General features: G+C 43.8%; 2 protein-coding genes across 5 annotated transcripts in view; one reads left to right on the top strand and one right to left on the bottom strand.

The window, feature by feature from the left end:
• Positions 1–18,131, bottom strand: part of tbck (TBC1 domain containing kinase) — a 338,866-nt gene extending 320,735 nt beyond the window's left edge. Inside the window, exons 1-2 of the mRNA XM_072256396.1 lie at positions 18,104–18,131; positions 5,498–5,719 (exon numbers count right to left, since the gene is read on the bottom strand). Coding sequence (XP_072112497.1) covers positions 5,498–5,690 — 193 coding nt within the window. The 5' untranslated portion in view covers positions 5,691–5,719; positions 18,104–18,131. The remainder of the gene's footprint in view (positions 1–5,497; positions 5,720–18,103) is intronic.
• A 245-nt stretch (positions 18,132–18,376) lies between these two features.
• The window catches only part of aimp1a (aminoacyl tRNA synthetase complex interacting multifunctional protein 1a), a 68,953-nt gene continuing 63,951 nt past the window's right edge, over positions 18,377–23,378 (top strand). The window contains exon 1 of one of the 4 annotated variants that reach the window (XM_072256392.1): positions 18,377–18,469. In XM_072256392.1, coding sequence (XP_072112493.1) covers positions 18,468–18,469 — 2 coding nt within the window. In that variant the 5' untranslated portion in view covers positions 18,377–18,467. Of the gene's footprint in view, positions 18,540–21,507; positions 21,661–23,378 lie in introns of those variants that run through there. The other 3 variants (XM_072256393.1, XM_072256395.1, XM_072256394.1) reach the window with 3 other exon arrangements.

Raw genomic sequence — 23,378 nt, 5'->3', positions numbered from 1 at the left:
CATCACTGGGTACTCCTGTCTGCTCCCATTCACCTAGTATCATCACTGGGTTCTCCTGTCTGCTTCCATGCACTTAGTATCATCACTGGGCACTCCTGTCTGCTCCCCACCTAGTATCATCACTGGGTACTTCTGTCTGCTCCCATTCAACTAGTATCATCACTGGGAACTCCTGTCTGCTCCCCACCTAGTTTCATCACTGGGTACTCCTGTCTGCTCCCCACCTAGTATCATCACTGGGTACTCCTGTCTGCTCCCCACCCAGTATCATCACTGGGTACTCCTGTCTGCTCCCATTCACCTAGTATCATCACTGGGTACTCCTGTCTGCTCCCCACCTGGTATCATCACTGCGTACTTCTGTCTGCTTCCATTCACCTGGTATCATCAGTGGGTACTCCTGTCTGCTCCCATTCACCTAGTATCATCACTGGGTCCTCCTGTCTGGTTCCCTTCACTTAGTATCATCACTGGGTACTCCTGTCTGCTCCCCACCCAGTATCATCACTGGGTACTCCTGTTTGCTCCCATTCACCTAGTATCATCACTGGGTACTCCTGTCTGCTCCCATTCACCTAGTATCATCACTGGGTACTCCTGTCTGCTCCCCAACTAATATCATCACTGGGTACTCCTGTCTGCTCCCCACCTAGTATCATCACTGGGTACTCCTGTCTGCTCCCCATCTTGTATCATCACTGGGTACTCCTGTCTCCTCCCCACTTAGTATCATCACTGGGCACTCCTGTCTGCTCCCCACCTAGTATCATCACTGGGTACTCCTGTCTGTTCCCATTCACCTAGTATCATCGCTGGGTACTCCTGTCTGCTCCCATTCACCTAGTATCATCGCTGGGTACTCCTGTCTGCTCCCATTCACATAGTATTATCAGTGGGTACTCCTGTCTGCTCCCCACTTAGTATCATCACTGGGTACTCCTGTCTGCTCCCCACCTAGTATCATCACTGGGTACTTCTGTCTCCTCCCATTCACCTAGTATCATCGCTGGGTACTCCTGTCTGCTCCCATTCACCGAGTATCATCACTGGGTACTCCTGTCTGCTCCCCACTTATTATCATCACTGGGTACTCCTGTCTGCTCCCGAACTAGCATCATCACTGGGTACTCCTGTCTGCTTCAATTCACTTAGTATCATCACTGGGTACTCCTGTCGGCTCCCCACCTAGTATCATCACTGGGTACTCCTGTCTGCTCCCCACTTGGTATCATCACTGGGTACTCCTGTGTGCTCCCCATCTTGTATCATCACTAGGTACTCCTGTCTGTTCCCCACCTAGTATCATCACTGGGTACTCCTGTCTGCTCCCCACACAGTATCATCACTGGGTACTCCTGTCTGCTCCCCACCTAGTATCATCACTGGGTACTCCTGTCTGCTCCCCACCCAGTATCATCACTGGGTACTCCTGTCTGCTCCTCACCTAGTATCATCACTGGGTACTCCTGTCTGCTCCCCACAGAGTATCATCACTGGGTACTCCTGGCTGCTCCCATTCACCTAGTATCATTAGTGGGTACTCCTGTCTGCTCCCCACCTATTATCATCCCTGGGCATTACTGTGTGCTCCCATTCACCTGGTATCATCACTGGGTACTCCTGTTTGCTCCCATTCACCTAGTATCATCACTGGGTCCTCCTGTCTGCTTCCATTCACTTAGTATCATCACTGGGTACTCCTGTCTGCTCCCATTCACCTAGTATCATCACTGGGTCCTCCTGTCTGCTTCCATTCACTTAGTATCATCACTGGGTACTCCTGTCTGCTCCCCACCTAGTATCATCACTGGGTACTCCTGTCTGATCCCATTCACCTGGTATCATCACTGGGTACTCCTGTCTGCTCCCCACCTAGTATAATCACTGGGTACTCCTGTCTGCTCCCATTCCCCCTACTATCATCACTGGGTATTCCTGTCTGCTCCCCACCTAGTATCATCACTGTGTACTCCTGTCTGCTCTCATTCACCTAGTATCATCACTGGGTACTCCTGTCTGCTCCCATTCACCTAGTATCATCACTGGGTACTCCTGTCTGCACCGTACCTAGTATCGTCACTGGGTACTCCTGTCTGCTCCGCACCCAGTATCATCACTGGGTACTCCTGTCTGCTTCCATGCACTTAGTATCATCACTGGGCACTCCTGTCTGCTCCCCACCCAGAATCATCACTGGGTACTCCTGTCTGCACCCATTCACCTAGTATCATTACTGGGTACTCCTGACTGCTCCCCACCTAGTATCATCACTTGGTACTCCTGTCTGCTCCCCACCTGGGACCATCACTGGGTACTCCTGGCTGCTCCCATTCACCTAGTATCACTACTGGGTACTCCTGTCTGCTCCCCACCTATTATCATCCCTGGGCACTACTGTGTGCTCCCATTCACCTGGTATCATCACTGGGTACTCCTGTCTGCTCCCATTCACCTAGTATCATCACTGCGTACTCCTGTCTGCTTCCATTCACCTAGTATCATCACTGGGTACTCCTGTCTGCTCCCCACCTAGTATAATCTCTGGGTACTCCTGTCTGCTCCCATTCCCCCTACTATCATCACTGGGTATTCCTGTCTGCTCCCCACCTAGTATCATCACTGTGTACTCCTGTCTGCTCTCATTCACCTAGTATCATCACTGGGTACTCCTGTCTGCTCCCATTCACCTAGTATCATCACTGGGTACTCCTGTCTGCACCGTACCTGGTATCATCACTGGGTACTCCTGCCTGCTCCCCACCTGGTATCATCACTGGGTACTCCTGTCTGCTCCCCACCTAGTATCATCACTGGGTACTCCTGTCTGTTCCGCACCCAGTATCATCACTGGGTACTCCTGTCTGCACCGTACCTAGTATTATCACTGGCTACTCCTGTTTGCTCCCATTCACCTAGTATCATCACTGGGTACTCCTGTCTGCTCCCATTCACCTAGTATCATCATTGGGTACTCCTGTCTGCTTCCCACCTAGTATCATCACTGGGTACTCCTGTCTGCTCCCCACCTAGTATCATCACTGGGCACTCCTGTCTGCTCCCGACCTAGTATCATCACTGGGTACTCCTGTCTGCTCCCCATCTAGTATCATCACTGGGTACTTCTGTCTGCTCCCCACCTAGTGTCATCACCGGGTAACCCTGTCTGCTCCCATGCACCTAGTATCATCACTGGGTACTCCTGTCTGCTTCCAATCACCTAGTATCATCACTGGGTACTCCTGTCTGCTCCCATTCACCTAGTATCATCACTGGGTACTCCTGTCTGCTCTCCACCTAGTATCATCACTGGGTACTCCTGTCTGCTCCCCACCTTGTATCATCACTGGGTACTCCTGTCTGCTCCCCACCCAGTATCATCACTGGGTACTCCTGTCTGCTCCCATTCACCTAGCATCATCACTGGGTACTCCTGTCTGCTCCCATTCACCTGGTATCATCACTGGGTACTCCTGTCTGCTCCCATTCACCTCGTATCATCATTGGGCACTCCTGTCTGCTTCCCACCTAGTATCATCACTGGGTACTCCTGTCTGCTCCCCACCTAGTATCATCACTGGGCACTCCTGTCTGCTCCCCATCTAGTATCATCACTGGGTACTTCTGTCTGCTCCCCACCTAGTGTCATCACCGGGTAATCCTGTCTGCTCCCATGCACCTAGTATCATCACTGGGTACTCCTGTCTGCTCCCATTCACCTAGTATCATCACTGGGTACTCCTGTCTGCTCCCATTCACCTAGTATCATCACTGGGTACTCCTGTCTGCTCCCCACCTCGTATCATGACTGGGTACTCCTGTGTGCGCCCATTCACCTAGTATCATCACTGGGTACTCCTGTCTGCGCCCATTCACCTAGTATCATCACTGGGTACTCCTGTCTGCTTCCATTCACCTGGTATCATCACTGGATCCTCCTGTCTGCTCCCCACCTAGTATCATCATTGGTTACTCCTGTTTGCTCCCATTCACCTCGTATCATCACTGGGTACTCCTGTCTGCTCCCCGTCTCATATCATCACTGGGTACTCTTGTCTGCTCCCATTCACCTAGTATCATCACTGGGTACTCCTGTCTGCTCCCCACCTAGTATGATCACTGGGTACTCATGTCTATTCCCCACCTCGTATCATCACTGGGACTGCTGTCTGCTTCCATTCACCTAGTATCATCACTGGGTACTCTTGTCTGCTCCCATTCACCCCTAGTATCATCACTGGGTACTCTTGCCTGCTCCCCACCTAGTATCATCACTGGGTACTCCTGTCTGCTTCCATTCACCTAGCATCATCACTGGGTACTCCTGTCTGCTCCCCACCTAGTATCATCACTGGGTACTCCTGTCTGCTCCCCAACTAGTATCATCACTGGGTACTCCTGTCTGCTCCCATTCACCTAGTATCATCACTGGGTACTCCTGTCTGCTCCCATTCACCTAGTATCATCACTGGGTACTCCTGTCTGCTCCCATTTACTTAGGATGGAAGCAGAGGGCCTATGCAACAGCATCACTGCCGAGCAGCAACATCAAACAGTAAAATGTGTAGGTTATGTTCAAAGGTTTCAAAGGTACATTTAATGTCAGGGAAATATATACAATATACATCCTCAAATTCTTTTTCTTCGCAAATGTCCACATCCTGCTCGTTTCAAATGTTTACGTTCGTACACAAAGCAAAGTTGGGGGCAGAATCTTGATGCCTATCAAATCTGCCACCGTCATTAAGTTTTAAATTTCTGATATTCAGAAGTCTTTAAATAAATTAAAATTCAAACAAATAATTAAAATAAATTAAAATGTGATTTTCAAATTAAACAATTCAAATCATAAAAAATAAATAGTTAAAGTATTTGAAGATTTTTTTGAGATTTTATCTTGCCTTTTGGTTCTTAGTCCGCATATTTAAAATGACAATTGAAATTAATAGGACTTCAGTTCTTAACCTAGGTCTGACCTGTTTTATAATAGGAGAGGAGTTTCCCAGAATGACATTTTGGAATCCCAGTAGGTATTGGCACAGCTTTTTGTCCCATTTGGGAGTACAGTAAAGAAAATAGTTACAAATTTGGCATCCCACACCTGTCAATCTTTCCTAGATTCTGAACATACAAATCTGGGAATTACTTTAGTGCAAATGTTTAATAGCATAGCTAGTACAATTCAGAGAACTGAAGATAAAACCCAGACACTGTTAAACAAGAAACAAACGCATATCAGAAGGCCTAGGAGTGCTGGGTGAATGTGGGGGAGGGCAACTTACAATAACAACCATAAAGATATGGAAGGCAAATTTGTAGAAGACAGAATCAACCTGGGCAATTTGAAATAGAATATTGAGATTACGAATATCATATGTGAGAATTTCCGCAGGTGAGCCATGGCTGGAAAGATTTGATCAATGTTGCTGACACATTTAGTCTTTGACTCAAAGGCAATGGCGATCTATACCGTGTCTATGCCATATGAAAAAGAACCTACCGTGCTTGCCACGTAATATATCCACATACTGGCAGAGCCTGGGATGAGAGATGGCCTTCAGGATCTGGAATCGTCCTAGAATTCTGACAGAGTTTGGGGTGAGTGGAAGCCCATTACTACCACACACATCATGTGGAAGTGCAGAGGCAAAAAACGTGAAGGCGCCGAGCTGAGCATCCTTGAGGGGAAACATTTTATTCTCAGAGCAGTGTTATGGCATATCTGAAAAGAAATACCAAATAAACAAGACATTGAGTGTAGAATAAGAGCTGTCATTTTAAGTTATTAAGACTCACAATTTGTTGAAGCTGGGTAACACTCATAAGTAATCACAGCATTATTAGAATATCAATGCCATAAATTAAGGTGCTCAATCCCAATTGAAAAAAAGGATAAACAAATGATAAAAGAAACTTGGAATTCTCTTATCCAATGAATTCTTTGAAACCAACATCGATGGATATTTGCTTGGTAAAAGGTATTAAAAGTTACAGAATATCAGGCTCAAGGGGAATGAATGACTGATCTTACAACATATCTGTAAACTAGGGAAGGAAGAAATGAATTGTTTAATAAGTGTAATCTACAACTTATTTGTAGGAAAGCTTTACAAAAGTACATCACCTTAAAGTACTTGTGTTTAAAACTGCTGTCAGTTACTTCAAAAAAACTTAAAAGGTACAGAATATACAACAGTTATAATGGACCAAGCAAAACATGATGAGCGATTGTTTCAATTAGTGAAAAGTTAAGGAAAGCACAGCAATCCTATACAATCACAACATGTTATCAAGCATTGTGAAATCATTCTTGGCATCATTGTAATTTTGACAAACACATCGAACACTGGCTCTGTGTTAGTGGATCTTCAATGGCATGATCATTGTCCATTGAAATAGGCAGCCAGTAATGCCGGCCTTACCCAGTGCTACTTAAATGGAAGTAGGTGAGTTTATCTAGACATGCTACTCTCAGTCCAAACACTTTATTTGTTCACTGATGCGTGTGGGATTTTGTTATACATTAACTGGCTATCCCACATAGCATGCCCACACCTTGCTGACCCTAACCCATACGTCTTTTTGGAATATGGGAAGAAACTGGACACCCGGAGGAAAACCCCAGTCATGGGGTGAACATACAAACTCCTAACCGACAGTGGCGGGGACTGAAACCCGATCTTCTGATCACTGGTGCTGGAATAGTCTTACACCAGCCGCTATGCTACCATGCCACCCCACTGAGAAAAGTGTGGTTTTCCCAGCGCCTCAGCTGCCTTTGTAGATGTGCAGATCTCAGAGGTATATAGGAAACAGAAATCACTGCTGCCTTAGAGAGAGTTTGTGCCAAATATGAGGTCTTGATCTTCAGATACCCTTTTCCCTGATTGATCAAAGGATGCACTGGCACATGGAAGACAGAGGAGAATTTCAACATCAAGTCTGCCTTCCCTGAGGTAGCTTCCTAAATATGGGAATTGGCTCCAGTATTATTTTCCAAGGGAAGTCTGGTGCAGTGCCAATTTTTGGTAGAGGACCTTTGTCTTGCAGATGTTCTGAGCAAGACCAAGCTCCTCGTAACTCTTCAGTGAATGTGACAACAATGATTTGGATCTCAGCCTGAGTGTGCACAAACACAAACCTTTCCATATGTTCGCATGCCTGACACCAGATTGCTGAAACAGATACTCTGCTCTGAGTTCGGAAATGAGAAAAGGCTATCAGGCCGAAAGAGAGAAAGGTTCAGGGTCATGTTCAATGGCTGCTGACTGCCGGGAAATCTCCGTCTGCTCCGAATGGAAGTACATTCCTAATAGTATCAAGAACTTGAGTTTGTGCATTGCGAGAAGTAATATACAAGTAGAGGAAGAATCAAACCACTTCACAAACCACCAACCCATCCACGTTTCCAGACACCACATGCCCCATCTGGTGTGTGACATGGAGGGAAACTGCAGGGGGTGTGCTTACATACACCTGTCCTACTTGATGATAAAGAGGGCAGACTTCAGAGATGCTGACAAGTAGCCTGGCCGACTAACAGCAATCATTTTGTAAATGGTAAGCACTGCAATTGCTGTGCAATAGTGGTGTAGGAAATTAATGTTGGGGTGATGGATGAGTTAGCAATGAACTGAGATGTTTCATACTACGTAGTGTTAACTGTTTTGAGATTTGTTGAGCTGCATTATGTAAGTAAAGGGTATTCCAACACAGTCCTGACTTGTTCCTGTGGATTGCAAAAACAAAACACAGACTGTCAAGATATAAGTCATTCACGATCAGATATCCAGCCTCAGATCTGCAATATTGTTGTGGCTGGTCGAATTGAGGTTTTGGTCCATAGTGACCGCAGGATGGGAAGACTCAGCAATGAATGTCACAAGGTAGATGGGTAGATTTTTTAGAAGATGGCCACTTGGTTATCCAAGCCAGCTGGTGGTTCAATATTCCAGGAATTCTGGGGCAAGTTCAATTTCGATCCTGTTCTCTCGTGATCGCTGTACGGAGGTTGCCTGTTCTCCTCGTGACCAGGTGGATTTCAGATCATAAGTTATAGGAGCAGAATTAAGCCATTTGGCCCTTCAAGTCTGCTCTGCCGTTTCATCATGGCTGATCCAATTTTCCTCTCGGCCTCAATCTTCTACCTTCTCCCCGTATCCCTTCATGCCCTGAATAAAGAACTTATCAAGCTCTGTCTTAAATACACACACACACACACACACACACAGTAAAAATGTGGACTCCACAGCTGCCTGTGGCAAAGAATTCCACAGATTTTCTCTGAATGTTCCAGTTTTCTCCCACATTCCAAAGGCGTGTGGTTAATTGGCCCACTGTAAACTGTGTGTCGATGAGAGAGAATAAAAATTTAAGATCAGTGTAGGATTTGAGTCTGTACCTAACTATTGCATAGTCTTGCTGTACAAGGATGCACACTGCTTCATTTACTATGGAATATTGAATGGAATTGACCAGTTTGCAAGTATGAGCAAACATACCCGCGTCATGGGTCATTGGTAAAGCCGCTGAAGATGGTTGGGCCTACAACACTTCTCAGAGCAATTCCTACAGTTCGGACACTGCAACAGTTCTGTGATCAGTCAGAAAAGTGCAAGACAATAAAACTCTAAACTGCAACTGGTTATAAACTTGTGAAATTTGAACCACGAACCTCAATCATTTAAATAATTTTGAAAAGTTGAAGTAGAATAAATATGTGGCTTTATGGTTCACGTTCAGTACTTGCTACCTACTGACAAACTACAACTTGAAATGACTTCTTTGATAGGAATACACTTTGGGACAACCCAAAGTCATGAAAAGTGCTATATAATTGCAAATATTTCTGCTTTCTTCCCTTCTCTGTTTCTCTTTAATTTCTGTAGAACAATGCATTTTTGCCCTCATTCATAGTATTGGACTGGATTACAATCTCCATTTCTTCTTTATTCCACTGTCATTTAGCTAAATTGTGGTATGTTGTTAAATTTGCTCGTGTGCAACACTGCTCACTCACTGCAACACACACAAAATGCTGGAGGAAACCAGCGGGACAGGCAGCATCCATTTAAGGACAGGAATAAACAGTTGACATTTCGACTAAGATCCTTTATTGGAACTGGAGAAGAAGGAAGCTGGAATAAGAAGGCAGGAGGGTGGAGGAGAAGTGTAAACTGGCAGGTGAGAGGTGAAACCAGGTGAGAAGTGGGAGGGGGAGGGGTGGCGAAGTGAGACGTTGGGAGGTGATAGCCGGACAAGGTCAAGGGCTGAAGTAAAAGGGATTTGATAGGAGGGGAGAGTGGTGTATTGTATGGCGTATTGGTCTTCATCAATTGTGGAATTGAATTTAGGAGCTGAGAGGTAATATTGCAGCTATATAGGATCCAGGTCAGACCCCACTTGGAGTACTGTGCTCAGTTCTGGTCGCCTCACTACAGGAAGGATGTGAAAACCATAGAAAAGGTGCAGAGGAGATTTACAAGAATGTTGCCTGGATTGGGGAGCATGCCTTATGAAGACAGGTTGAGTGAACTCGGCCTTTTCTCCTTGGAGTGACAGAGGATGAGAGATGACCTGATAGAGGTGTATAAGATGATGAGAGGCATTGATTGTGTGGATAGTCAGAGGCTTTTTCCCAGGGCTGAAATAGCTGCCACAAGAGGGCACAGGTTTAAGGTGCTGATAGAGGTATATAAGATGATGAGGGGCATTGATCGTAGATCAATAGATACAGAGGAGATGTCAGGGGTAAGTTTTTTTTACGCAGAGAGTGGTGAGTGTGTGGAATAGGCTGCCGGCAACGGTGGTGGAGGCAGATATGATAGGGTCTTTTAAGAGATTTTGGATAGGTACATGGAGCTTAGAAAAATAGAGGGCTATGGATAACCTTTGTAATTTCTAAGGTAGGGACATGTTCGGCACACCTTTGTGGGTTGAAGGGCCTGTATTGAGCTGTAGGTTTTCTATGTTTTTAAACAGAGGAGATGCGAGTGAGGGCAGCATTCATAGTAGAGGAAGGGACTTCCCATTCTTGAAGAAGGAGGACATCTCAGATGTTCTGGAATGGAAAGCCTCATCTTGAGGACAGACGCAGCAGAGACTGACAAACTGAGAAAAGAGAATAACATTTTTACAAATGACAGGGTGGGAAGAGATTTAATCAAGAGAGCTGTGAGAGGCAGCAGGTTCATAAAAGGTATCAGTGGATAGCTTGTCTCCAGAGATGGAGACAGAGAGATCAAGAAAGGGGACAGAGATGTCAGAGGTGGACCAAGTAAATCTGAGAGCAGGGTGGTCGTTGGAGGCAAAGTTTGTGGCTGTAGTAGCAAGTCTGAACAATGGCTGATTCAATTCTGGTTTTGATTAATTGGATACTATGTTCTTCGATGCATTTGACTTTGAAAAACAGACAGATGTCCAAGTAGTAAAATGTATTTAAATATTACCTCCAATTTTACTGATCAGAAAATTTTCAGTCAATGGCAGACACCCTACTCTTAACTACTTCAAAAAGAGATGTTAATGGATCACATGTAACAAACAACTCAAAGAATGCATCTTGCTCGAGGTTGATAACAAGCTCTGCCATTGCTTCATCATGGCTCAACCTTCCTTAAGGCTAAGAGTAGGCTGATTTTTGAATAGTGCAATTTTAGATTTATAAAATATTTTTTAGAAATATCCACTCCAAAACGTACCCTTAATTCTCTTAACCTTGACTTCCTCATCAAATTCAGATTGAAGCATGTTTGCTTGACATTGAATATATTAAACACAGAATGGATAAAGTGAAAGGAATCAAACTAGATCCTTATTAATTCTCATTAGCAGTGTGAAAATTAATTCACAATAAGCAATGATTTTGTACAGATCTTTGTTCAATGTTTGGGACTGAAATTCCAAGATTCTTGTCTGACAATATATCAGGCAGACTTTCATAAAGAGACTACAGTGAGGATATTTGCTGAAGCTATTGCTCTTTAAGAGGGAGTCTCTCTCACTGAGTGGGGAGCACAAATCTTTAGTTACAAGTACTTGGGCAGGCACAAGCTGAAGGTGCCATTACATTATAGTCTCTGCGAGATAGCATTTTGGAGGAGACAATAACACTGTCATTATAGAACCAAAGAGGCTCAGTAAAGGAAGCAGTATTTGTCTTACAGAAGCAAAGCATACTTGTAAACCATACCATTTTCAGATCCATAAAATGCTTTCCTACTGTGCAACAAATAAGAGGTAGAGATAAGAAGCTGGTTTATCAGGCTAATTTAGTCTCCTTTTGTCATTGTATTATTTACACATCGGAATGTGCCGTTCATCAAATCCCATTCACGGCTGCAGTGCTGATTTACACTCACAAAATTTATTGATGCAGCAATTTCCATTAGATTCTTAATTCCACTTAAAAAGCAGAGGGTACACTTCTCTCAGTGGCATAACTCCCCGAATACCAGATACTTGAATCACAATTAATTAGCACCCAAGCAACAGAAGTAATCCAACAAAGTCGTATTAAATACAGAATATCAAACAAAAGACCAGTATTGATTTAGTCTAAACTCAACAAAATAAGCAGCTGTGAAGTCAGGTTGGAGCTGCAGGCTAGCATAATACCCCGTAAGAAAGAGCCGAACAAATATCGTTATCACCACCAGCAATTTAGAGACTGATATTTTTTATAAGATTGAAAAAAATTACTTTGGCTAGTTGTGGCTTAGCTGATACCATTGTCACTGAATCAGATGACTCTGGTTTTAAGTCCCAGTCCAAAGTCATAAGCTCAAGAATCTAGACTGAAACCCCATCCTGGGCCTACTGGGCCTGAACACCTCCCTCTGCAACTGGATCCTAGACTTCCTGCAACACACATCTAAGTTGCCGGTGAACGCAGCAGGTCAGGCAGCATCTCTAGGAAGAGGTACAGTCGACGTTTCAGTCCGGGACCCTTCGTCAGGACTAACTGAAGGAAGAGCTGGTAAGAGATTTGAAAGTGGGAGGGGGAGGGGGAGATCCAAAATGATAGGAGAAGACATGAAGGGGAGGGATGGAGCCAAGAGCTGGACAGGTGATTGGCAAAAGGGATATGAGAGGATCATGGGACAGGAGGTCCGGGAAGAAGGAAAAGGGGGCGGGGGGGAGAGCCCAGAGGATGGGCAAAGGGTATAGTCAGAGGGACAGAGGGAGAAAAAGGAGAGTGAGAGAAAGAATGTGTGTATATAAATAACGGATGGGGTACGAGGAGGAGGTGGGGCATTAGCGGAAGTTAGAGAAGTCAATGTTCATGCCATCAGGTTGGAGGCTACCCGGACGGAATATAAGGTGAGTGTGGCTTCATCTTTACAGTAGAGGAGGCTGTGGATAGACATGTCAGAATGGGAATGGGATGTGGAATTAAAATGTGTGGCCACTGGGAGATCCTGCTTTCTCTGGCGGACAGAGCGTAGGTGTTCAGCAAAACGGTCTCCCAGTCTGCGTCGGGTCTCGCCAATATATAGAAGGCTGCATCGGGAGCACCGGACGCAGTATATCACCCCAGCCGACTCACAGGTGAAGTGTTGCCTCACCTGGAAGGACTGTCTGGGGCCCTGAATGGTGGTAAGGGAGGAAGTGTAAGGGCATGTGTAGCACTTGTTCCGCTTACAAGGATAAGTGCCAGGAGGGAGATCAGTGGGGAGGGATGGGGGGATGAATGGACAAGGGAATCACGTAGGGAGCGAACCCTGCGGAAAGCAGAGTGGGGGAGGGAAAGATGTGCTTATTGGTGGGATCCCGCTGGAGGTGGCGAAAGTTACGGAGGATAATATGTTGGACCCGGAGGCTGGTGGGGTGGTAGGTGAGGACCAGGGGAACCCTATTCCTAGTGGGGTGGCGGGAGAATGGAGTGACAGCAGATGTGCGTGAAATGGGGGAGATGCGTTTGAGAGCAGAGTTGATGGTGGAGGAAGGGAAGCCCCTTTCTTTAAAAAAAGAACTTACACTTCCTCCCTTACTACCATTCAGGGCCCTTACCCTTCCTCCCTTACCATCATTCAGGGCCCCAGACAGTCCTTCCAGGTGAGGCAACACTTCACCTGTGAGTCGGCTGGGGTGATATACTGCGTCCGGTGCTCCCGATGTGGCCTTCTATATATTGGCGAGACCCGATGCAGACTGGGAGATCGTTTTGCTGAACACCTACGCTCTGTCCGCCAGAGAAAGCAAGATCTCTCATTGGCACACATTTTAATTCCACATCCCATTCCCATTCTGACATGTCTATCCACGGCCTCCTCTACTGTAAAGATGAAGCCACACTCAAGTTGGAGGAACAAAACCTTATATTCTGTCTGGGTAGCCTCCAATCTGACGGCATGAACATTGACTTCTCTAACTTCCGCTAATGCCCTACCTCCCCCTCGTACCCCATCCGTTATTTATATACATTCTTTCTCTCACTCTCTTTTTTCTCCCTCTGTCCCTCTGACTATACCCCTTGTCCATCCTCGGGGCTTCCCCCCCCCTCCCCCTTTTCCTTCTCCCTGGGCCTCCTGTCCCATGATCCTCTCATATCCCTTTTGCCCATCACCTTTCCAGCTCTTGGCTCCATCCCTCCCCCTCCTGTCTTCTCCTATCATTTTGGATCTCCCCCCCGCCTTTCAAATCTCTTACTAGCTCTTCCTTCAGTTAGTCCTGACGAAGGGTCCCAGACTGAAACATCAACTGTACCTCTTCCTAGAGATGCTGCCTGACCTGCTGCGTTCACCAGCAACTTTGATGTGTGTTGCTTGAATTTCCAGCATCTGCAGAATTCTTCGTGTTTGCGTCCTAGACTTCCTGACTGGGAGACCTCAGTCAGTCCGGATTGGAAGCAGCATCTCCAACACCATCACACTGAGCACGGGTCCCCCCAGGGCTGTGTGCTCAGTCCACTGCTGTTCACTCTGCTGACCCATGACTGTGCTGCAACACACAGCTTGAACCACATCATCAGGTTCGCCGATGACACAATCGTGGTGGGTCTCATCATCAAGAACAATGGGTCAGCATACAGAGAGGAGGTGCAGCAGCTAACGGACTGGTGCAGAGCCAACAACCTGTCTCTGAATGCGAACAAAACAAGAGAGACATTTGTTGACTTCAGGAGAACACAGAATGACTACTCTCCGCTGAACATTGATGACTCCTCCGTAGAGATCGTTAAGAGCACCAAATTTCTTGGTGTTCACCTGGTGGAGAACCTCACCTGGTCCCTCAACACCAGCTCCATAGCAAAGAAAGCCCAGCAGCGTCTTTACTTTCTGCGAAGGCTGAGAAAAGTCCATCTCCCACCCCCCCATCCTCACCACATTCTACAGAGGTTGTATTGAGAGCATCCTGAGCAGCTGCATCACTGTCTGGTTTGGAAATTGCACCATCTCAGATCGCAAGACCCTGCAGCGGATAGTGAGGTCAGCTGAGAAGATCATCGGGGTCTCTCTTCCCGCCATTACAGACATTTACACCACACGCTGCATCCGTAAAGCAAACAGCATTATGAAGGACCCCACGCACCCCTCATACAAACTCTTCTCCCTCCTGCCATCTGGCAAAAGGCACCAAAGTATTCGGGCTTTCACGACCAGGCTATGTAACAATTTCTTCCCCCAAGCCACCAGAATCCTCAATACCCAGAGCCTGGACTGACACCATCCTACTGCCCTCTACTGTGCCTATTGTCTTGCTTATTATTTATTGTAATGTCTGCACTGTTTTGTGCACTTTATACAGTCCTGGGTAGGTCTGTAGTCTAGTGTAGTTTTGTGTTGTTTTATGTAGTTCAGTGTAGTTTTTGTATTGTTCATGCAGCACCATAGTCCTGAAAAACGTTGTCTCATTTTTACTGTGTACTGTACCAGCAGTTATGGTCGAAATGACAATAAAAAGTGAATTGACTTGACGACTTGACTTGATGTACGAAGAGAGCATAGTAATTTCAGAGGTGCTGTATGTGGAGTTGAAGGTACCGTTGCAAAAGGCCATAGGGTCAGTCCATCAAGACTGCTCTGCCATTCAATCATGTTTTTCTTCTCCAAATCGCATCATCCTGCTTTCTCGAGGTAACCCCCTCGTCAATCAACAACCAATCAATTTCTGCTGAAATACTCCCAATAACTTGGCCCTCACAGCCCTCTGTAGTAACAAATTCTGCAGATTCACTATCGTGGCTGAAGAAACCCTTGTCACAGTTTTAAAGGGATGCGCCTTTATTTTGAAGTTGTCCCCCCATCCCCTGGACCCAGTTTCTTGTACTAATGGAAACATCCTCTGCACAGGGACTCTACCCAGGCCTTTCAATATCTGGTAGATTTTAATGATATCCTACTTTATCCTTCTGAACTCATAGAGTACATGACCAGAGATATCAAATGCTCCTCATACATTAACTTTTTCATCTCAAGATCGTAACAGCTCAGTAGTACATCCTTGCATTGATATTCTAACTCACTCTAAATGACTGCAAGCATGGCATTTACATGCTTTACTACTGACTTAACCTGCAAGGTAACCTTGAGGGACTGCTGAATCAGGACTCCCAAGTGTCTTTGCCCCTCTGATTTCTGAATTCCCTCCCCATTTGGAGAATGGTCCACACCGTTATTCTTCCTACTACGGTGCAGAACCCACACTTCCCTACACTGTATTGCATCTGCATCTTTTTTGCCCACTCTCCTAACCTGTCCGAGTCCTGCTGCAGACTCACTGCTTGAGTGATACTAACCATCCTGCCACCTGTATCATCTGCAAACTTGGCCACGTGCCATCAATTCCTTCACACAGATCATCACTTTATAAAATATATCAAGATCATTAGATAAGTTGAAAAAGCAAATAGTTGTTATTACTATCTAATTAGTAACCAGCCCACCCACCATTAAGAACATCTATAGAGAAAGTGCCAGAAGAGGTCTAGTAACATAATGAAGCATCCACCCACCCTGTTCATGGACTGTTTCTCACTCCCATCTGAAATGCCCCTACACAGAATCCACAACAGGACCACCAGACTCAAAAAAGGCTGTTACTTTCCCCATGCAGTATGCTGATCAACACCTCCACCCAACAACCCATCCCTCCACACCCCCTCCCCCATCAAAGAGCTACTTCCATCATTGCAACACACACAAAATGCTCACCAATCTCAGCAGGCCAGGCAGCATCAATTGGAAAAGAGTACAGTCGACGTTTTGGGCTGAGACCCTTCAGCAGGACTACTTTACCATTTCCTGTCTGTCACCTTATGGTTATGTACAGACACTCTTGGCCCAGCGTCACTTTATGGACGTACAATCTATGTATACAAACCATGTTATGTATTGTGTTCTTTATCTAGTTTTGTTTTGAGCTGCATCATCAGATCCGGAGTAATAATTATTTCATTCTCCTTTACACTTTGTACTGGAAATGACATTAGACAATCTTGTATATAATTGTTTCCATTCACCTACTTTTCCCCCATACTTCTGGGAAAGTTTCCTTAGTTTTGAAAAAAGGTAAATCCTAAAAATGATTGCACATAATTTTGTAAAAGTGCAGTAGACTCATTCCACCGAGATGCAACACAGAGCATCATAGGAAGTCATTCCTGCCTGTGGCCATCAAACTTTGCAACTCCTCCCTTGGACAGTCAGACACCCTGAACCAATAGGCTGGTCCTGGACTTATTTCCTGGCATAATTTACATATTACTATTTAACTATTTATGGTTTTATTACTATTTATTATTTATGGTGCAACTGTAACGAAAACCAATTTCCCCCGGGATCAATAAAGTATGACTATGACTAATAGGCAGTTTTGATGAAAGATGCTGAATCTGGTATGTTAACTGTTTCCCTTTCCGTACGCTTTGCTTGATATGCTGGACAATTCCAGCATTTGAGTTTGTTCTTTTTATTTTAAATTTTAGTTAAGTATTTCATTTGGTTGAAAACTACCAAATGCAAGAACTACGACAGTTAAAACAGCATTCATTTGTTTGAAAACATTGCAACAAGGAACACACATAAAAATTGCTGATGAACACAGCAGGCCAGGCAGCATCCATAGGAAGAGGTATAGTCAACGTTTCGGGCTGAGACCCTTCGTCAGGACTAACTGAAAGAAGAGCTAGTAAGAGATTTGAAAGTGGGAGGGGGAGGGGGAGATCCAAAATGATAGGAAAAGACAGGAGGGGGGAGGGATGGAGCCAAGAGCTGGACAGGTGATTGGCAAAGGGGATATGAGAGGATCATGGGACAGGAGGCCCAGGGAGAAGGAAAAGGGGGAGGGGGGGAAAAAAAAGAGGATGGGCAAGGGGTATAGTCAGAAGGACAGAGGGAGAAAAAGGAGAGAGAGAAAAGATATATATATATATATATATATATATAATAATAATAAATAACAGATGGAAGGGGAGGTGGGGCATTAACAGAAGTTAGAGAAGTCAATGTTCATGCCATCAGGTTGGAGGCTACCCAGACGGAATATATGGTGTTGTTCCTCCAACCTGAGTGTGGCTTCATCTTGACAGTAGACCTTTTTTCTCTTTCTCTTTTCTCTCCCTCTGTCCCTCTCACTATACTCCTTGCCCATCCTCTGGGCCTCCCCAGGCTTCCCGTCCCATAATCCTCCCCCTTCTCCAGCCTCGTATCCCTTTTGCCAATCACCCGTCCAGCTCTTGGCTCCATCCCTTCCCCTCCTGTCTTCTCCTATCACTTTGGATCTCCCCCCCCCCCACCACTTTCAAATCTCATACTATCTCTTCTTTCAGTTAGTCCTGACGAAGGGTCTCGGCCCGAAACGTCAACTGTACCTCTTCCTAGAGATGCTGCCTGGCCTGCTGTGTTCACCAGCAACTTTTATGTGTGTTGCTTGAATTTCCAGCATCTGCAGATTTCCTCGTGATTGCAATAAGGAACTAGGTCGCTGTGCAAGTGATGAATGCAAAAGAAATCCATATATTATATGCTCATAAAACAGATGCATGATATAATTTTGACCAACAAAAGCGTTTGAAAATTATTAACCATGGAGAATCACGAAAGCAAAACCCATAACCCCTTCCTCATAGATTAAACACCCCTCTTCATAGCCCTCGAATCCTTACCGTTTATAGCTCCTCATTAACGTATGGCGTCGCTGTGCACTAGTTGCACACTGGAACATGTAGTTTATGTGGAAAGTATAACACCGAAAACGACACACTATAAACTACATCACCCATAACGCTCTACACCTTAGTGTCGCTACATGAAGACAAGACCCAGAGTGTTTGCGCCCCTGCAATGTAATTCCTGTAAGCAACGGCTTTCCTATTTTCACTTAACCGCCACAAAACGAGGTTACTCTTCCCCTTCAGTTTGTGCTTTTTGTGGATTTTTCTTGTCTATACTTCGAATTGTAAACGTAGACAGGCGTCTGCAAGGGCAGGCTCGACGAGGACCCCGGTGAGCGGAGGGTTGTCGGAATTGATGTGAGTAGGGCGAGCGGTGAGTTCTCGGGCTTGTCCCCTTCTAACACCCGGCTGGCAAGTACTCTAATTGGCAAGTCGCAGCCGGCTATGTTTTTATTATTGATTCTGTGCATATGAAGGGATTCAGTTGGCCAGGAATGAGGGGAGGTGGATAGTTGAGGTGAAGAACGCTCCATGAGTAGGTGGATAACGTGGCCTGAAGGTGCTGATAAGAGCGCATTGCCCCGGCCTCCATTCATGTCCGTGACGTCATTGCGCGCTCAGCCTTTCTCCATTCATCCTGTGATGTAATCGCGCGCTAATTAACTACTAACACCCTCAGCCAAACTAGCACACCAACTCCAATCTGTGTGGTCAAGGAGAGGGATTAGAGAATCCATTTCAGAGTGTAGGGCCAGGGCTGCATCAAAGTATACCCATGTTTTCAGTAACTCACACTCTATATTTGTTACTGCAAGGTGCATCTTAAAGCAAAAAGTTAAGTAGGCTGTTAGATTGTTGGTTTGGATCTGTTTATTATTCGCTGTAAGAATTCTACTTCTGCATCTACCCTAAGATGCAGATGTCCTTGGTTTGTTATGTTAACTGGAACATTGCCTCTGAAGTGAAGCATTAATGTGTATTTTGATCTTTATTGTGTATTGAGATGTTACTTCATTATATTGTCATAATGGGTGCCATAGTTACAACTCTAAGCTTTGTTCATTTTGTGAAGCTATCCATAGTGTTACAGACAGACTGCTGGTGGTTTAGTATTAGGACAGTTATTTTTATCACTGCATAATATAGTATTAACTGATCAGGAGAAAACTGGATGTTTGGAATTTTTTCACGGGTCAGTTAAAATCTAAATGAATTGCCAAGCACACTTCCCTAGATACATGCACTGTTTTTATTAATATTTGGCTTGCTGTAGATCATATCTGGTATAGTAACAACATAGGGAAAAACAGCAAATTTGAGATGGTCACAGGCTGTCGATGGAAAAAAAGTTATGTTTTCTTTATTCTGAAATAAGTTCTGCCTTAAAGATTCTACATAAATTGGTCGACTGTACCTCTTCCTAGTGATGCTGCCTGGCCTGCTGCATTCACCAGCAACTTTGATGTGTTATATAAATTGGTGGTTGCTTTATAGAGCCTGACATCTAAGAATTTAATATTGGTTGTGAAAGTTTAACTCATCAAATGGCAGGTATGGCAATCAAGGATTAGTGTCAAAGATAATAAATTTAACGTTTGAAAATGTGTGACCAGATATAAACTTGTATATTTTACAGTTGCTGATTAAATTTTGTATCATTTCAATTTGTTAAGCTTATTAATCGCAAAGGAAGTGACAAAGTTAATGTTTGAAAGCTTGGCTTGTCTTTTACATGTAAATAGCTTTAATGGTCTTTTTATACAAAATCTGTACTGTACTTATCATTTGATCTTGTTTGAGAAAATATAGTATATAGATCATGATTAATTAAAATTATACCTGGAGGTTTTACTGGTTGATAAATATAAGTTGTCAGGAAGACTGAATAGATATGTAAAGTAGAATTCGCTATTGTACTTTGGTTATACATGCACTAATATGAGGATTAAATTTGGTTATATTATTCACCATTGAAATGGTTCTGGTAAGTGTGCATAATGTTCATTTCAGTCAAGTTTTGACTTCTAAGTAATCTGTGGTTCTAAAATCTTTCATTAGGGCAATGGAAGTAATGAATATGGTATCCAAAGATTCCTGTTGAATTGATAAAATAATTTTTTATAGATGCTTAAATTCCTATGTATGATAAGGAACCATGCTGGGCAGTTCAGAAAGTAAGCAGAGCAATAAAAATCAAACCTTTATTGCAAGTAAGAGCAATTACAAGAATCATTTAACCTTTCTGCATTGTAACTTTGCTATCATTCCAAAGGTAATCCTGAGTCAGATAAATGGTTTTTGTCATCTGTCCTAACAATCATCAAAAAGAAAGGGAAATATTATAAGTGAAAATACACGTAGATAGGCAAGGAGCTTTAGAGTAAGGGTTCCAGATCGTGACTCTTGCCAGCTGGAGATTGAATTGACTTTATTTCTTACATCCATCATATACACGAGGAGTAAAAATCTTTACGTTACGTCTGCATCTAAATGTGCAATCATAGTAATTTATAATAATTTGTAATATATAGAACAATCAATGTAATATAGAGTACACTCAAATCAGTGTGAGTTCATCAGTCTGATGGCCTGGGGAAAGAAGCTGTCCCAGAGCCTGTTGGTCCAGGTTTTTATGCTGTGGTACCGCTTCCTGGATGGTAGCAGATGGAATAGATTGTGGTCATTAACAGTAGGCAAATAAAATCAAAAATGCTTAAAATGCCAGAAACGGAGGAATGTAGACCCAGAAGAGATGGAATGAGGCTGTGATGGGATTTACATCTGTTAATATTTGAGACATGTTGCTTAATTAGGAAACAGTGAAGGTTCCTAAGTATGGGAATAATGCTTTCATACTATGTGTTGTATATTAGGTTAAAGGCAAGAGAACTAGATGAATTAGTCCCCATGCGTGGATATGGATGAGCAGTGGTCTAGCAGATTACAACACGCTGCAGGAACTCAGCAGGAAGGGTTCTGGCCCGAAACGTCGACTCATCATTTCCACGGATGCTGCCCGACCTGCTGAGTTCCTCCAATGTGTTGCGAGTGTTGCTTTGATCCCAGCATCTGCAGATTATTTTGTGTAGCAGATTAGCTGTGAAGGGAGAGGATTTTGATGACATAGAGGTGGCAATAGCAGCTTTGTAACTTTGGGTATGTAGTCAACAGGTCACTAATGCAAATAGCAAGAAAAATGAGCAACATATGGTGTTATGTTAAGATGAAGAGGACTGGAGTATAGCATCAGTGATTTGCTAAACATTGGATGCACTCAACAGTCAGATTAAATGGTGTGAAACCACAGAGAGGTGAAGTCACCATCAAATGTCATGTGCTCTGATCAGAATTTATTTTCAGATATGTATTTGGGATTTGGTTGCAGAGACACAAGCGAGCATTCAGACTTTGGAAGGGTGTGGAAATGTGTTTCAGAACTGATCCCTGGAATTAGCAGTCTTACTTTTGAGAAGAGACCTGGGAGAATTGGGCATTGCAGGCTGCTGCAGTCTTAGCTGAAAGGTTACCTTGCGGAGGAATACAAGATAGTAAGTGATATGTATAAAATAAATCTTGAAAATAATTTTAGAAAGCAGGAATGCAACATGGAGTTACAGATTTTAAATGATGGAATTTAGGGCAGGGATCAATAAGGTTAATGATTATTAGGTGGAATGTACTCAGACTTTTCATCTTTATTAATTGCTCAGCAAGCTAAATGTTGCTAGGTTAGAACTTTAAGACCATTCTGCCTTTTAAAAAAAAATCTATATCATTATGACTATATTCTTAATCCTTTTTGGGGTGTTTCAGTTTTATGACTCAATGAAAGCAATGAAAGGCTTCTGTAAAGATCCGTCACAATCGTGTGAAATTGTCGTCTGTCAAATAAGATATGCAAATAGTTTGATTTGGCTAGGACCTTGTAAGGAATGTAGTTTCAGATAACGTGCATACAAAGTCTATTTATGGACTAGCACATGTTGTAGCTCTATTGGAGTTGTGTGTTAAAATAGTAAACCTTTTCCTTCACTATTAGCCAGAGAATGATTTTTGAATAATAGGAATAAAAGCTTTTGAATGGAATGTGTTGAGCAATGTTTTTATAATTGAGATGCCATATTATAACAGCTGAAAGTAATTTAAATAATAAGTTAACAAGCTTTACAAAATATTACATGTATCATAACTGGACATTCATTTTTATTTATAGTGATGTAACTTTTTAAACACAATAACATTTGTCAGCAAAGAATTGCCAAACTGAGAATTCTAAGAAATATGGAATTTTTTTTTGTATAATGTTTTACAGTGAGAAAAATCACAGAGATTTAGTTTAGTATATTAGTTGTGAGATTAATTTGGCAAAAGAAGATGAGAGTATGTGTTAAATCTCTTTTCCCTCATTTTCTTGTTCAATTTTTAATGATAGTCGGATTCTGGTTCAACAGGATACATCGAAACCAGTACATCTTGGCTCAATTAAGTGACAGTCGCAATTAGCTGAAGGGAGGGAACGTCGACTCAGACTATGAGAGGCCTGCATTGGGCATTTTCATGCCTTACAAGGCGCAGATTGGAAATCTGTGTGGGGCGCCACTCTTCGCACAGACTAGAGCAATGTGTGATTAAGTGCCTTGCTCAAGGCCACAAACACGCTGCCACAGCTGAGGCTCGAACTAGCGACCTTGAGATAACTAGACAAACACCTTAACCACTTGGCCCAACGCTAAGCTGAAGTTTCATGGAAATAATTTTTTAGAGAAACTATGATTAACCAAGCAACAAATTAAGTATTTAAATGAAATACAGAGCAAATTAGAGCACTACTTAGGCTACGATAGTATTATAAAACTTAGTATTAGTTCCTAATAATCATCAATGGATGAATTTATCCAGTGTAGGCTGCTGTGTATGGGGTGTCCAGGGAGGGTAGCACCTCTGGTGAAGGAGCTAGTTATGCCTATTCTTGAACAGCTTTGGTCCTCTCTGGACACTCACCTCTCAACTGTGGCTCCAAGTAGATGTTTGCATGTTTGACAGGCGGGCTAAACCAGGTGAGGGTAGCCAGCAGGCCTCATACCCTAGTGAAATAGGGATATGACTATTCTAGTATGTGAAGTCAGCTCTCGCGTACTGAGTGGGTGAGATCCAGTGGCTAAGAAGGCAGTTCTGCAATGCTTTGTGGAGAGCAAAGGGCATGGTAAGGCACAGATGAAGTCAAGGTCGTCTACTGCAACCAAGGAAGAACCCAGTTTGTAACCAC

The sequence above is a fragment of the Mobula birostris genome, chromosome 4 (genome assembly GCF_030028105.1).
Source record: "Mobula birostris isolate sMobBir1 chromosome 4, sMobBir1.hap1, whole genome shotgun sequence".
In the NCBI taxonomy this organism is placed as follows: domain Eukaryota; kingdom Metazoa; phylum Chordata; class Chondrichthyes; order Myliobatiformes; family Myliobatidae; genus Mobula; species Mobula birostris.
This window is presented reverse-complemented; position numbering and strand designations above follow the sequence as displayed.